Genomic DNA, 16,181 nt, shown 5'->3' with positions numbered 1-16,181 from the left:
AGAAAATCAAATAACCACTCTTTTTTTGTTTTTCAATACTTTTTTCTGAAAAGAAAATCATATGACCAAAAGATTTAGGATAAAAGAAACATCTTACAATTTAACTTTTTCTTCTTTTTTCTTCTTCTTCTTTTTTACAGTATATCCACTATAGTAGACAACAGTCCAAAAGTTTCCATCTTCTTTGATCTATAATTGCTCTTGTATTGCTTTGCTTTAAGATTCTTTCTGATAATTATTTGTAGATTAATTAGTGAACTATTTCTGCAAGTCTAAAAACCTTTTCTGTGTTTTCTTTTTCTTTCTCGAGTTTTGCTTGTAGCTATGGTAATAAAGTAAGTGATTTCTCCTTTTGATTATCCAGAGGACATCTTGCATTCACTGCATTCCACGTATATGTTTTGTTGTTACAGCCCTTATGTCTGCATGTTTGCAATCCACCATTTCCGGCATGTACGGCTCCATATTTAAACAGAGATGTCCTTCCAACAATGTAATAATGAATTATTAATACCAGTTACAAAACCTAAGTAAGTACAAGTATACATGAAAAATGAAATGTCAAGTATTTTTTTTGGAAATAACCTGATGTTATTGTAAATGTCTCTTTCTCTCTTGGCACCAGTACAACCTGTTTTACAATTTCAGAATAAGAATCAGCTTTATAGACCAAATATGTTTACGCATACAAAGAATTTGACTCTGGTTCAGTGCCTCTCAATGTACTTACACACAACAGAACAGAAAGATACACACGGAGTGACTCAGTACAGGTGAAGTCATTTCTGTTAAATGTAAACAGGATCAGGATACATAAAGTACAGACAAGTGAGGAGTGTTTAGATATTTAATGGTAAGAAACAAAGTGACATGTTACTTTATATACACAAAGTGGCTGTGTATAGTATATACAGCTTGTTCACATATAATGAATGATATGTATTGCACATTTTGTATCTTAAAATAAATAGCTTTTAGGTACAGTGAGTATTTTAGTGCTCCAGGGTTATTGCTTAATGCCCTAAATAACTGTTAATGAGTGTGACAAAGGCTGGGCAAAGAGGGGTAAGTGTCCTGGGTCTTGTGGTTTTGGTGTACAGTGTTCTGTATTACCTACTTGAGGGGAGAAGTTGGGGATTGTTATGTCTAGGGTGTGAGCATTTTCTTTGTTATTCATTAGGTTTTTCAATAAGATATATAAATATATATAAGATACTTGAACATAAGAAATACTGAGCAAATTATATAATCTTTTGTGTTAATTGCATAACAATAATACACATCATTTTTGACAATGATACAGAAATACAGTCATCTTTTTATGATAGCTGTTTGTTTAATATGCTAATTTACTTCATGCCTCTCCTCTTTATATTTGCTTTTTAAATTTATTTTAAATCAAGAAATTTACATTAAAGAGGAAATGTTGTGCGCATTTCCATATTTATATTTTTGTTTTAGGGCTCTATTGGAATGTCTTTGTATGATGATATATAAATCAAAAGATTATCTTATTTCTCTTATAACAACAGACAACAGAACAGATGGCTGTTTATACAGTAGGCATGCACAGATTTACAAATGGAGCATTTAGAGCAGGCTGTAGGCCCAATTTTTGGATCTTTGACCATGCAACACAATTATTTAACATTATAACAGTATATAAATCCAAAAAAGTATGTCATGTCCCTTTAAACGAGTAATTATCATAATTATCATATAGCACACACACACACACACACACACACACACACACACACACACACACACACACACACACACACACACACACACACACACACACACACACACACACACACATACACAAAAGTGAGGCAAGATACTTATATTAGTTTAATATAATGTTAAAATAATGTATGTGTTTTGGATGTATATATATATTAAGTTTTGAGATTAACTGTAATAGTTAATAGAAAATGATCGCTTTTTGCTGGCGCTGCTCTGTTTGACCTTTGTGGGCTGCCGTACTGTTGAAGCGGTGCTGACTGATGTGTGAGTAGCTAACTAACATTATCTTCTTCACTAAATTAGCTACCGTTAGCGTTAAAAAGAAGAAAATTACATTTGTTTGTCCGTTTACGTGTAACATACAGACAGACACTGACCACTGTAGTCACGGAGAGTTTTTTTAGCTGCCCCTGTGTGTTTTTATCGTCCCAATCCAGTGAAGCTTCACAGCTAGCTTTCGTAATTTGAACGTTAGCCACATGAAAGCTAATTTTAGCTCTAGCATAATGTTAGTAATGAAAGGAAACAGCTACAATCAGCCAAAAGCGGTAAACAATGAGTTTATCAGACTGTGAGCCCAGGAAATGTGAAACATTTTTAGTATTGTGTTTTACTTAAGCGAAAATAATTAATGTAGCTCATGGGCTAAAGGTAAGTCATGAGGTGTTGTATGTGTGGAGTTAAAGGACAGATTCACAGTGTTTTAAGTTTGTCTGAAAACAATAGTCAGGTGTCCAAATTAACACTAAAAACAGGGTTTTCTCGCTGCAGTCATGGGACTGTTCCTAATGGTTCATACTGACCATTAAAAGATCCCCTCTTAATGTACCTAGAATGTAAGTGATTGGGGACAAAATCCAGTCTTCCTTCTGTGCAAAAATATATTTAAAAGTTGATCTGAGGCCAATATAAAGCTTCAGCTGCCAGAATTAGGTTAATTTAGTAGATATCTTTCAATGATACTGTCTGTTTAGTGCCAAATTTCTTCTGTTTTTACTGCTCTACTGAGAAACACAGGCTGAGGAAACAAAGAAAGGAATTTGATGCAAATGTTGTGGCAGATTTTCACATGATATGACAAACTCAGACGGTTTCAGATAAACTTTTAAGTCCAGTTTTGCTCAGAATGACTGTAATGTTATGACTTACATTGAAAGCACATTTGAAGGTGATCTTTTAATAGTCAGCATGAACAGGAGGAATGATTACAGCAATGAAACCTAAACTCTTTCAGTGTTCATATGGACTCCTGACTATTGTTTTAAAAGAGATTTGTCAAATTGTGAACCTATCCTTTAATAGGTAGGTAATTTAGCAATTAAAGATGGATTGTAACATGCTGGATGCATTATCATGGTCTTTGTGTGGATTATAGTCTAATGACAATGAGTAACAAGTGCGTAACAATATGCCAAAGTGAAAAAGAGATTAATTTCTTCATAATGTGCTGATATTTATTTACACAAACTGTGTTTCAGCTGAAGATGGCAGAGCTAACAACACTGGAGAGCCTACTGGAGATGGGCTTTGACAGGAACAGAGCGTGAGTGACACCAGATATAATAACAGCAACTTGTTCGTCAGATAAAGTCCTTAGATTTGAGACAGTGTTCGAAGAAGAGAAAGTAAACCTGTCTGACATTAGAGTGACTCGGCTTGTCGTCTCTGTTGGTGTTTGCAGGGAGAAGGCGGTGGCCAACACGGGGAACCAGGGAATAGAACAAGCCATGGACTGGTGAGCCTTAACACACACAGTAATGAACATAGCTGTAAACATCATGTCACTGATGCTTTCCAGCTTTGCCTACCATAACATGACTGTGACTTGCCAGTATATCACTAAGTCTGGTCATCAACACACCAAGTTTTCAGCCTTCGTCTCTCCACTGCAATGGTCTTTACCCAGGTTAATGGAGCACGAGAATGACCCAGACATTGATGAGCCCTACGTGCCGCCTGTGGGGAACGTCGTGGGAGGAAGAGCAGATGGCCAATCTGGCACAGAAGAGCCAACACTAGGAGACACTGCTACAGGTCAGAGCTTTATGTGATTTTAGGAGGCGGGAGGGTCTCTCATAGTGTGATTTTAGCACAGTCACTCGTTTCATAACATTTCTTTTGTTAGCCTTAGTCAAATCAAGTATCAGCAGCTCTGTGATAATCTGGTTGTCTTTCTCTCTGTTTATTGTTTTCTATTCTTTTTCATCATCTTAATACCGTACCAGTTATGTTCAAGTTTTCAGTTCAGCTTTTCAGCGTTTGTGGTGAAGTTTTTCGTGTCTGCACTGAGAGTTAAAGTTTTTGTGGTTTAAGTTAGGCCAGCATGCAACTTCTACTTTGATTTGTGGGTTGTGGTTCATGGTTGACAGTAAAACTACTCTGTCTTTCTGTATCACTTTCTCATGCACATTCATTTTGGTCTCAGGGACAGCAGGGGGAGACGGCAGCCTTATGAATGACGAGAGTGGAGGTCAGCTGCTGACAGAGGAAGAAAAACTTGAGCAAGTCAAAAGGTCAGAGGCCACCATCCCCCATCCCTGTAGTGACTACTACTCTCTACTACCACCACAATTCACTGACAGTGTCATCTGTGACCATTAGTTTGGGGTTAGTTAATAGGTAAACCTGAGCTTTGTTGTAAATAAGCAGATTCTTCCATGTGTGTCCATTTTCAGGCTAGAGGAGCTGATGCGAGTGAAGCAGGCGGAGAGACGAGAGCGAGAGCGAGCAGAAGAGCTGGAGAGGGAGAAGCAGAGGAGGAGGCATGGTCAAGAGCTGCAGCAGATGCGCCAAAAGCTGCAGGATGACGATATGAAGAAACTCGCTGATCAGCGCAGAAAAGAGAAGATGGAAGACAAACTGGCCCGGTAAAGTCTTCATAACACATACACGCATCTCAGAGCAAGGAAAAGTAGATTTAGGTAATGTGTCTTGAAAGCAAATCATTTTCTAAAACACTGTGTTGTCATCTCAGTTGAAAATAATTTAAGGAGATTAACAAAAAGTTGCGTTCCAAAATAAACGACATGTTGTTTCACTTACAAAATGAAACTGTTGTTGAATACTTTGCTGTGAATGAAAAAAAGATGCAGTGGGATCAGTGGAAGAAAGGAAAATATGTACACTATATCAGAAAAGAGACAAAAATAACACATTATGTAAATTAGCAAATTCTAACTACATAGTGTTGCTTTTCTTTATTCCTGCCAGGCAAAGGGTTAAAGACAAGATTGCACGCGACAGAGAGGAGAGAGCACAAAAGGTACTTAAGTCATTGATCTAGTTCATCATTACTCATACTGACCTGTTGGAACCAGTAACCACCTAAGAATTTAATTTTTCACCTGTCCTGAAAGTTCGGAGGGGGTGGATCCTCTAGCACGGCCGCTTCATCCCAGCCCACTCAGCCGAGCCCGTCATCACCCACCAGTCAGGGTCCCCCGCCCACTAAGAAGGAATATGAAGAGTGCAGGATACAGGTACAAGCCTCAGTCACACTTACACATTTACACACTGCTCTTCACACCACTGGAGCAAAACCTGCATATCAAAATAGCTCAGTGAGTAGATCCTAATAGAACATCCTCGTCCACTTCCTTTCACTACCTACAGGTCCGTCTGCTGGATGGCTCAACCATCAATACAGTTTTTAAGGCCCAGGAGCCGCTGGCGGCAGTGCGCGTCTACGTACAGATGAATGGCAACACACCTGAAGGTCAGGACTTCACGCTGCTGTCACCCTACCCCCGTCACGTCTACACTGAACTGGACATGGAGAAGCCCCTTAAAGAGCTGGGTGAGCACTGAGCTCGGGATTGGATTTTCATAGACAATCTGCTACTATAGTCAATAATACTAATGATAATAGTAATAATAAATAATAATGAAATTTATTTATAGTTACAAAGTGCTTCACAAGGCAGCAAAATACACAAATCATACAATAATTATGTTTTAATAGAACAAATATAAAACAATTCAATGTAGTAAAAAGGCAAGAGTAGACAAACCATAATTAAAGGAGATAAAAGCAATTCAAGGAAAATTGAAACTCGAGTAGAATCAGGAAAGGCTCTCTATAAAAGTATGTTTTTAAAATGGACTTAAAAGAGATCACTGATTCAGCCGACGTGATTTCCTTGTGGAGATCATTCCAGAGCCTCGGGGCTCAGACTGCAATAACTGCAGCTGAGTGATCTTAAAGATTGACTGCACTGTCCTGTGACTCAAAATGCACCTCAAACACACATCCTACTTAAATAAGTGTGTAATGTGAATTCTGTGTAATTGTGAATTGTAGTTACAGACTGTAACCTTTTTTCCCCCGACTTTCCTTTCTGTCTGTTCAGGTTTGGTGCCTTCGGCTGTGCTGGTTGTTATCAAAAAGTGAGATCAGGAGAATCTGCTCTGTGAGCCTACCTCACCACCTCCACTACATCATCACCTGAGACACCAGAAACAGTCTGACCCAGCAATGGCACTCGCAGCTTCAGTATCATTCAGAAAGCCAGCTAACTGAACCAAAGCAGTGAGGCTGTGTAGTCACTCTTAAAATCTAGTTATAAAGACGTTATGAAGAAAAACGGTTTGGCTTTTTTTGAAGACCAACTGCCTGAATGAAGCCCCCTTGCCATTCTGGGCGGATTGATTTCACTGGATATTGATTTGGTTGGTTAGTGTGCAGTGAGCTTGACAGTGACTTTTACTAATTCAAGAGTGTAGTGAGGATAGCTGGCTTCTGAGTGATACTGCCTGGAGGAGCACGGCTCATGATTTCAACACATTTATAAAGACAATACAGAACAAAGTTGTTCAATTTTAACCTGATCCTTATATAGCAAAGTACCACAGACGATCTACACTATTGGTTCTTAACAGGCCTTACATTTAATCCCCACGATCTTCCTGATTTTGTGACATTCTACTTTGCCAGTTTTTTTTATAAGTTAAAATATATTGACAGTTATGTCTGCATAATCACCAAGAATCTACTTCAAATAAAGCTGATTTGGAGAATTGTGATGGACTCAATTTTTCTATCTTAAAAAAATCACTTATGTTACAATCTTTAACATAAGTGTGGTATTTTCTATATTTCGTTGGACAAAACCAACAATGAATTGATCCTAATACATAGTGATCACGTAGCCCATTAAAAACATGTCAGTAAGCCTCAGCATTGCACTGGGTGGTATTCATTACAATGGACATGAGCGCTGTTGTCAATCCCTTGAGCACCAAATCTGCAGCTGAAAATGGTCCCCAAAATCACACTATGTACTGCTGTTAGCTAAAAAATATGATGCCCAGCTGTTAAATTACTTATATAGATATAGATATAGATATATGGAGCTATATTTATTAATTGTAAATATTTGAGTCTTTAAAAGGAATAAATTGGCTTGTGGACGAGTGACAGGATATGAGTAGACTGTAAACACATTTTGGCCTTTAAAGGGGATTTGTTGACTATAAGAAAAATATAGATTATTGCCAATCTTATCTTTTAACAGATTTAATCAACACAATGCCAAGAGGTCAAATAACAAGACTGATAGTTTGTAACATGGCAGCTCTTATTAAGGCTGCAGTGGTCATTATCGGAGTATTAGGATTGGTCAAAAAGGGTGATTAAGACTGACTTAATATATTAAACTGGATTCTCTCAACAGACTTTTCCCAGTTACGTGACATGTAAATATTAGGCATCTTATTGAAGTAGGCCAAACACCTAACAAGCATCTAGTCTTAACCTGAAGAGTGATTATTGTACTAAATGGGCAAAACAAAGGCAGGAACTGTCTCTCCTTATTGCAATTTTAATACATTTCTAAAAGTCCTTTATGGGAAATGTTCATGAAGAAGCAAGCATTGACAAATTTTAATTCTTGAGTTAGTATGTCGACACAAGTGGACTGTTAATAATGATCTTGTAAGAACATTTGTAAGTGTTCTTACTTATTTAGGACTATCTACTATCTACTGTTCATTGATTTATTGCATTTAGTGATTCACTTCTGTTGTATTTCTGTTGCAGTGCTGTACAGAAGATACTAAACTCTTAAAAAACATTTTAGAAAACCCTGCTGTAGATGCGGAGGAGATAAACTTTTTTTCCCTACAACAAGCTGAGAGTTTGAGTTTAACAATTAAGATGCAAATAGAGACACATGACACACAGGACTTCTGTTGCGACACACTATAAAACACCTTTATATACATTAGAAAAAACAACAAATAGCCTACTTTGTGGAATGGTACAAAATGTCAATATTACATCACCTGTAAAGTTGGATAGAGTGGATGACTTTATGACAAGTAAAGGCTGCAAACAAATACAAAAATAGTTCTGATTAAAATGTAGAGAGGATTCACACTGAGGAAGCCACACTGACGCACTGAAATAAAATCACTGTTTTCCTTTCGCCATCTTTCCAACTGTCCCTCAGAATCGACACTGAAATGACAGCACATGAAACGAGAGCTGAACTCCAGCTCCGTGTTTTTCACAAATCCAGGACAGTGATGTAACTCAAGAGGAAGGACGGAGAGGAAAGGATGCTGGGATATGTATTTCAGCAGAGCCCGCAGGACCAGACTGGCAGGACCGCGTGGTTCAGTTTGTTGTTTGGCTGAGAAGTCATCCCGGGTCAATCTGCTTCCTGGGCCTTTTGGTGTCACAATTCCCGTTTCCCTCTTTAGCTGGGTGGATAGTAGCCTTGGTTGTAGTTCCAGGTGTTCTGATAGTTGTAACCGCCATATTGTGGTTGCTGGTAAAAAGCAGAAAACACGGCACTCACAAACAAGAAATAATAAAGTAGACAGATGTGATGTTTTTCTGATTCCTCTCAGTGTTTTAACTGTACCTGGTACCAACTGCTGTATCCACCGTAGCCAGCCTGAGCACTCATGTCAGTGCCCATCACTGGAGGAGGCGGCGTGGTGATGGGGACGTGCGCCATGGTAGGAGGGACTTGTGCAGACACGGCAACAGCAGAGCCGTCGTCACTTTTGCTCAGCTTCTCTGGGTCCTCATCCCTGTAAATCAAAGAGCGGATAAACAACAAAACTAGAAGCCGATATTCAACTGATGTGACATGAGCGTTGTCATCAGTGCTATTAATTACTGTGTCTGTCGAAATACATGTACGCTGCCAAAAGTCGGCTTTACATTCAAACTTTCAAGAGTTGGGAGAAATAATCATCTTTTTGCACCAACATCAAGAAAAGGGACACTCAATTCTTAAGAATTGTGTAACAAATTTAATAAGAGGGGAAATGATCTGACACAGCTGGTTGACGCAGGGTGGACTTATTTGCTCGGTTTGAGAAAATTAGATTTGAGGACTTAATAATCCATGAAAAGCCTAAATTGGGTCTTTATATTCTGCACAAAAGAACTGCTCATTAGAGTAATATACATAACAATATTCAATTCAGTGTTATTCAATAAAACCTACATTTTAGTTTTTAAAAATATCACAAATGTGCAGCAAATATATCACTACTTTTAAAAGTTGATGTGTGTGAATTCCTGGTAAATTCTTTTTGTAACTAAAACAATTTGTTCTGCTGTCTTTTGGTTAAAAAGTATGTAAAATCCAACAACGTAAGAGAAAATTTGAGTCAATCCTCCTTTTCTTTCCTCTCTTACCCATTTTCTGCTCCTCTCTTTGTTCCGCCCAGCTCGTTCAGCAGTTTCTGGTGCTCTTCATACACAGACAACACACTACAGAGGACGGAGACAATAAAGAGCAACATTAAGGTAAAACTTCTTCAGAAAGGACCTTGTGGCTCTAAACAAACAGTAACCATTCATATTGAACTCTGACCTCTGGATGGAGTTGCTGTAGTCCTCCGCGTACTGCAGGCCCCTTTGGGAGAAGAGGATCTTGGTGTGTGGGGCGAGGGGAGCTGCCAGAGCTCGAGTCACACACTCCTGCACCGCCTCAGCCGAGGCCCAGGGCTCCCCTGACACCTCCAGCTCCAACAGGTTCAGGTGCAGTTTATCATTATCCTGAAGGGGAAGGTTAGGTAACAGCAGTCAGAGCATTACATGAGAGGACAAAAACATTTCCAATCTGATTTTCTTAATAATCAAATTATTAGCCGATGACATTTTGAAACTCTGAAAAACTGATTTATTTTTGGCTGTAATAAGTTGTATGTGTATCCACTAGCATGCCAGATGTGAATGATAAGAATAAAAGGGAGACTTTTCAACCGGGACACTCGTTTCCCATCTTTTGTTTCGAAGTGACTAATGGGGACAAGATTTTTTTTAAATTTGGTCCAGTATTGATCGGGAGCCCTGCCGCCTGCAGTCGTGAAATACTGTTGTGTAACGCCCCGTCAATACGTCCACTAATAGTGCTTATTTTTGCCACTGACAGGTTCACATTGTTATAAGCATCTGACAACATTATGAAAAGAACCATACAGAAATATGAAGTTCTTCTTAACCTTTTGCTTGATCTGGTCTGTTTGTTATTGTTTCTAACCAAGTCTCATTCTGAAATCTCACAAGAGTTGAGTTGTTGCAGGCAGAAAATGGTGGAAACGTGAGTGAGAGCTGAACAGAGGAGTGCCGGGAACAGTTTGTTGTGTTGGAGCACAGAAAGTTTAGCTCAGTGTTAACTAAAAGTTATGGCTGAATATTTAGCTGTCTTCTTGCAAGACCTCAACTTTCGCAAGATTTGAGAGCGAAACAGTTTTACTTCACTGCATGGTCCATTTTAATAATGTTGTTGTCTGACACTTATAATAACGTGAGCCCATTTTGTGGCTGCCGGCTGAAGCGCTCTCGCTCAATACTGAACGAATTTCAAACATTGTTGTCCTTAGTCACTTAAACACATAATGATAATGAATGAAAATAGAGTCCAGATTGATGCAGTCTTAGTAGATGCTATCTTGGGTGTCTGACTGTGACTTGGCTCACCGGACTGATTTCCAGCGCCTCCTGTAAAACTCTGCGTGCTCTGCTGGGGTTCCTGCCCAGCTTCAGCAGCAGGCGAGCAAGCTTGATGGAGTAGAAAGCGTGTAATGTTGGCTTCTCTTTGGATTCTATCACCGCCTCCTGCAGCAAGGCCTCCGATTGGTCCAGCTGGCCCGCCCGTCTTTCCAAAGCGGCCCTGCGGAGACGAACCACTGCCAATCCAGGCAGGGTTTTCTCCAAGGCCTCCAGCACTCGCCGGGCCTCTGTTAAGTCACCTGATGGAGAAGATGATGGAGTAAATTTGCTGAATACATCATCTATAATAGTTTCACTGTAGGACTTGTTGTGTTCACTCAATTCTATAGTGAGTTTTGAGGATGCTGTTTCTGCACTACACTGAAATAAGTTGTTAATATGTTATTCATTTATTTAAATATAACATATTCATTTTAAAATTTCAAAAACCTGCATGTCCACTGATGAAAGTAAATAAATCCGTGTGTGTTCAGGTTTCTCATACCGTGCCTCTCCTCGAAGGTAGCCCACTGCATGTGGATGTTGGGTTTGTACATCAGGTGGATCTCACAGGCCCGTTTGAACACAGCCCGAGCCTCGTCCACACTGTGCGGCTCCAGGTAATGAATGTACTGAGCGACACACAAGCACACATGAGGCAGAGATCATTTACACACAAGCTTCTCTTTTTGATCTGGTCTATAGGTTCTCAAGGATACCAAACACAAGAACGCACACACATTTTACATCCTTACCCTGATCCAGAACTCCTCATACAGAGCGCAGGCGATCAGACAACGTTCAAAGAGGATGCGAACTCTGTGGTCATCAACTGCAACGTCAGCCTCCCCTGATCCTTCCTGAGATTGGGCTGTAACCTCTGACTCCTCTGTGGCTTCCTGGCTCGGATCTATTACGATACAACCGTGTCAAAAATTATGCATAAGACTCAAATTAATAAAACCACAGGGACAAAGGGGTCAATGTATTCATCTTCTCAATCAAGTCACCCACCTTGGTTGGGGTCTTTGGTGTCCTTGTTCAGCTGAGCAATCTCCCAGTCCAGGTAGGAGTGCCAGGCACGCAGCTGGACACGATCGAGCGGCTTGACGTGGAAGTACGGACGTTTGATCTACAGGGCAGAGAAACAGAGATCTGGTGTGTTTCTAAGGTAGCAAGTGATGAAAGTGTGTAACAAGGTTGTTGGTTTTTTTATGTAAATTTTAAAATAGGCAACAGGATAATTACCAGATAAACAAATGTACAATTCAGTTTGCTGTAAGACTGGAAAAATAAGAATTTGGGTTTTGGGTTTTTCAGAAGTTTTAATTTTGAATGTCAATACTTTTTTGGTACCCAATGAAATGTTTCCATAGCACAAATATATATAATAATAAAAACCCTAACCCTAACCCTTATTTAGGCAAAGTTCTTGTACATCTCCTTCTTTTAGACTACATTTACCAGTTAGGTTTGGCTTATTTTGCTGCCTGAAAGAAGGTTTGGTAGAAAAACATGTTTATATTCCCAAAAATACAGGATGTATAATTTTGGTATCAATTCACATATCATATCAGCAAAAGTATGTAACAATTTCCAGTCTTTGATTCAGAAGAAATTGCCCTGAAAATCATTTTGTCGTCATGCCTTGACTGAGTGAATGACAAGAGGGGGAGAGAAAGTGTAAGAAAAAAATTTAAAAAGCAAAGAACGAAAACAAAGCAACTCACAGCATCTTCAAAGTGCCATCTCTTGCGGACTTCTCCCTCGTTGTCCTGGTAAACTTTGTCCCTGTGAACCAACACCTGTTCCCTAATCTTCTGCATCAGTTCCTCCTACAAACAATAAGAACAGAACAATAACTTATTAAACAGTTCACTTAATTAATGTCTTTTAAATGTGTTTATTTTTAAAGCCTCACAGTCGAGTGTTACTCACCGTGTCTGTTCCCTCGGGTGTGGCGGGTTCTTCCTCCCCAGGCGGCCTCTCCTCCTCCTCCTCCTGGGCCTGTTCAGCCCGTTCCGCCTTCTGACTCTGACGGCACAACATCCTCAGCTCCTCATACTCCTCCGAGGAAAGCACCTCTTTGGGTTCATGACTACTCAGGTGGGTCTTGAACCTGACAGAGGGTAGGAGAGAGGAAGTGGCGAAACGTAATTCATTACAATTCTCATTACAGAAAATAGTGCTTTGATGGTCATATTTTGACATTTAGATTAAACTACTCATCTGTGTGTGTTTGATTACTTACTTGTCATAGTGGGTGTTATACACCTGGGTGGGGACTTTGAGGACTCTGTTCAGGACAGCTGCAGCGTTCTTCATGTTCCCCTGCTCCTTCTCCCACTCAACGTACAGATCCCAGAGCCGGTCTGAGTGGAAGTCCAGACCTGCTGCTGCCACTGCTTCCTCAAACACACTGAGGGTTGAGATTGGAGATCAGTGACACAAGAAAACAGCAGACACAAGCAGCAGTTTATATAAAGAACTGAAAGTCTTTGTTGTGTATGTGTGTAAATGTGTTTCTCTACCTGCGAATCCGTGTGGGCGAATCAGGCAGGTTCATGTCCAGCGTTCCCAGCAGCAGATTGATGTAGTGGATCCACAGATCTACACTAAGAGGGATCGCCTGGAGGCCCTGAACACACACCTAACACAGAATCAATCAACATGAGTTCACTAAACCAGTGAAAAACATTCTTTGATAAACCTTTATTTATAAAACATATATGGCCTAGTGTTAAAGTCTCATTTCATCATTATGAATGTGACTGGGCACCGGATTACTCTGTTAGCCACCAACTACTTTGTCATACTTCTGTAAGACATATTTGGCATGACAGCAATAATTCGTTGTAAACTAATTAATAATTGTATTACATATACATTCTTGTATTGTAATTCTTGTCTTGAGTTTTTAGGAAATGTCTTTGTATAAGTATTATATAAATGTTTATTTACTTTGAGTTAATGTATGGCATATTTTGTGTGTGCAAATATATAAATAAATAGTAATAATTAACTTACAAAATAAGTAAAATTAAAATGACTTAGTTGAATATTATAATTTTGTACAGTTTAATTACATTTAATCCATATATAAATTCAATCCAATTACAAATTCATTGATACCTTTTAGAAAAGCAGTGAGTGAATACTGTCTTAATGTTGCAGTAATAAAGAGTCATTAGTTCAAACACAGAACTGAGAAATCTCTCCTGTTTTACCTCCTCTGCTTTGCTGTTGTATCCAGCGCGTCGCTCCAAATCAGCAAATTTCTTCCAGTAGCCGTAGCAGAGCGGGTAGCGGGTTAGGAAGGCCGCCAGTGCTCTGCGTGACGCTGTGATGTGACCCTGTGAAGATTAGAGAAAAAAATCGTCACATGAAGCTTCAGCAAGCTGCTGCTACCAAACAGTATTTTCAAGTCTGAAGAGGAAAACGTGCTTGTTCTATCAAAAACCTGATGATTCTTTCCCGTTTGCCCCCTCAAAATAACGATCGCACACCTCCTGCTCGCAGTATTGTAGCAGATCAGTCCAGCTGGTGAAGTCTTGAGGATTGTCGTGTGCAGCCTTCCACAGACGCTCAAAATCCGCAGGTGGTTCCCCCTCCTCGTCATCTGTAGCTGGAGGCACAGAGTAGGGAGCAGGGTCGGGGTCCACAGGGGCTTCGGTGGCTGTGGCTATGGCGGCGCTGCCGTTCTCTTCTGCCATCTCGGCCATCTCAATGGGAGGCGGCGCGGGGACCTCAGCAGCCTCCATCACTACAGAGGGAGCAGATTAAGGGTAAATGAACCAAACAATCTCTATTAACATACTGTAACTGAAGGACTTTATAACAGAAATCCCTCCTTTACCCTCCCTGTAACTTTGGATATATTTCTACTAGAGAAGCCTGCCAATACTATTTAGTTAACTAATCAGGAAACTTCATTAAGATCAAGACGTGAGAGCACGTTACATATACACAGGATCACAATAAGATGGTTCATTCACATGACAAAACAATAATCAGACACACTCACAGACACACTAATAAAAACAAAGGTCTTTGCAGTTGATGGGTCACAAAGGTTTTCAGCACTCATAATGCCTGACTGTCATTTTTAGATTCTGTCAGCCACTAGATTGAGAAATACCTAACATAATAAAGCATTTATTTCATATTAATATATTTATTATGAATATTTAATTATTAATTTCTCTACTCCTCCCTCTTCTTTCTTGGTTCTTGAGGGGCAAAAAGAGGGACTGAGGCACAAAAGCACCAAAAAAACTAATGTTGAAATACAGTTACATGATTTGACTAATGGACTACTGAAGCTTCATATATGGATATTCTTTGCACAGAAGGAAGACTGCAGATTTTATATTTTGCAATTATGAAGCGATTATGAAGGGCAATATGAACAGAAGGAATAATTAAAGAAAAACCTGTTACAGTGTTGGTTGTTTTAAGACTTCAGAAATAGTGAACCTGTCTGTAGTGATATAATCCATTAACTTTCTCATTGCTCCCCTTCCTGAACCCTGGAGTGGAAAAAGCGCCTTCAGGTGAACAACAACATCCACCCTGCATGACAAACACCTGCTTTTTCAGTAAGTGGTGTGACTGGTTTTATTAAAGCTATTAACACTCTTTAAAGATGACACTGAGCAGACAAACCAGCCATTCAACCGAACACGGGAGTAAGTCATATGAACAACACGATCACAACAGACACTGTCAGGCTCTTCTTCCTAAAGACACCTCCCACACACATTTCATTCATATAATACTTTAAGTTTACACACATCTGTCCTTCTTTGACTGTTACAACTTGTGCTCGTTGAGGACATAACTCGACTAATCTGTGCTGGCAGGGTGATGAGCAGCCGTCAGCCTCTATGTTTAACATCAGTTCAGATATAGTTGGTAGTACATGGAGCTAGGGAGCTTCGCGCTGCGTGCAGTTGAAATCACGTTAGCCTCAGTTAGCTTAGCTCGTCATGCCTGCTCTGAAAACCAGCTGCGGGCAGAGCTTTTATCATAGCAGGCCGCAGGAGAAACCACCGCCCGGTCGTATCTGTCAAACAACACCCAGCTCAGTTCAGTCATTTCATTAAGTGTTTCCATGAGACTACCTGAGGACTCTTCCAGCTCCCCGTTGCCGCTCATCTCCTCACAGCCTTCCGCCGCCATGATGGTAAACGTCTCGTCAACGTCATCAACGTACGCCATGACGTCACTGCGCATTAAAAAAGTTCGGAAGTGTAAAATATCAAGATAATATTCATTCGTTTATCACATGATAATAATAACGATAATAATAACAATAATAATGATAATGATAATAATAGGTTAGTGCCTGTAATAATAATAATAATAATAATAATAATAATAAGAAGAAGAAGAAGAAGAAGAAGAAGAAGAAGAAGAAGAAGAAGAAGAAGAAGAAGAAGAAGAAGAAGAAGAAGAAGAATAATCGTGATATTTGTAA

The 16,181-nt window shown here is 39.6% G+C and overlaps 2 protein-coding genes across 4 annotated transcripts in view; one reads left to right on the top strand and one right to left on the bottom strand.

Annotated features, from left to right (window-relative positions):
* The window catches only part of ubxn1 (UBX domain protein 1), a 109,089-nt gene extending 102,320 nt beyond the window's left edge, over positions 1-6,769 (top strand). Inside the window, exons 1-10 of one of the 2 annotated variants that reach the window (XM_062425128.1) lie at positions 1,984-2,013; positions 3,228-3,292; positions 3,431-3,484; positions 3,656-3,783; positions 4,175-4,262; positions 4,425-4,616; positions 4,960-5,011; positions 5,106-5,228; positions 5,362-5,545; positions 6,099-6,769. In XM_062425128.1, coding sequence (XP_062281112.1) covers positions 3,234-3,292; positions 3,431-3,484; positions 3,656-3,783; positions 4,175-4,262; positions 4,425-4,616; positions 4,960-5,011; positions 5,106-5,228; positions 5,362-5,545; positions 6,099-6,139 — 921 coding nt within the window. In that variant the 5' untranslated portion in view covers positions 1,984-2,013; positions 3,228-3,233 and the 3' untranslated portion in view covers positions 6,140-6,769. Of the gene's footprint in view, positions 1-1,983; positions 2,014-3,227; positions 3,293-3,430; positions 3,485-3,655; positions 3,784-4,174; positions 4,263-4,424; positions 4,617-4,959; positions 5,012-5,105; positions 5,229-5,361; positions 5,546-6,098 lie in introns of those variants that run through there. The other variant, XM_062425129.1, reaches the window with a different exon arrangement.
* Positions 6,770-7,947: 1,178 nt separating this feature from the next.
* Positions 7,948-15,907, bottom strand: si:ch211-114c17.1 (pre-mRNA-processing factor 39). Of its 2 annotated transcripts, XM_062425127.1 has the most exons (15): positions 15,826-15,907; positions 14,209-14,465; positions 13,930-14,055; positions 13,234-13,352; positions 12,954-13,121; positions 12,641-12,821; positions 12,433-12,537; positions 11,717-11,834; positions 11,458-11,612; positions 11,208-11,334; positions 10,691-10,962; positions 9,582-9,766; positions 9,404-9,478; positions 8,616-8,787; positions 7,948-8,519 (listed from the first exon to the last, which is right to left on the bottom strand). In XM_062425127.1, exons 1-15 carry the CDS (start codon positions 15,881-15,883, stop codon positions 8,448-8,450), a joined length of 2,190 nt encoding a protein of 729 aa, XP_062281111.1. In that variant the 5' UTR covers positions 15,884-15,907; the 3' UTR covers positions 7,948-8,447. The 2 variants fall into 2 exon arrangements, with proteins under 2 accessions (XP_062281111.1, XP_062281110.1); XM_062425126.1 differs by lacking the exon at positions 15,826-15,907 and having other exon boundaries at positions 14,163-14,455.
* Positions 15,908-16,181: the final 274 nt, after the last annotated feature.

The sequence above is a fragment of the Scomber scombrus genome, chromosome 9, assembly GCF_963691925.1.
Source record: "Scomber scombrus chromosome 9, fScoSco1.1, whole genome shotgun sequence".
Classification (NCBI taxonomy): Eukaryota; Metazoa; Chordata; class Actinopteri; order Scombriformes; family Scombridae; genus Scomber; species Scomber scombrus.
The sequence above is the reverse complement of the archived record's forward strand: the minus strand, read 5'-3'. Positions and strand labels throughout refer to the sequence as shown.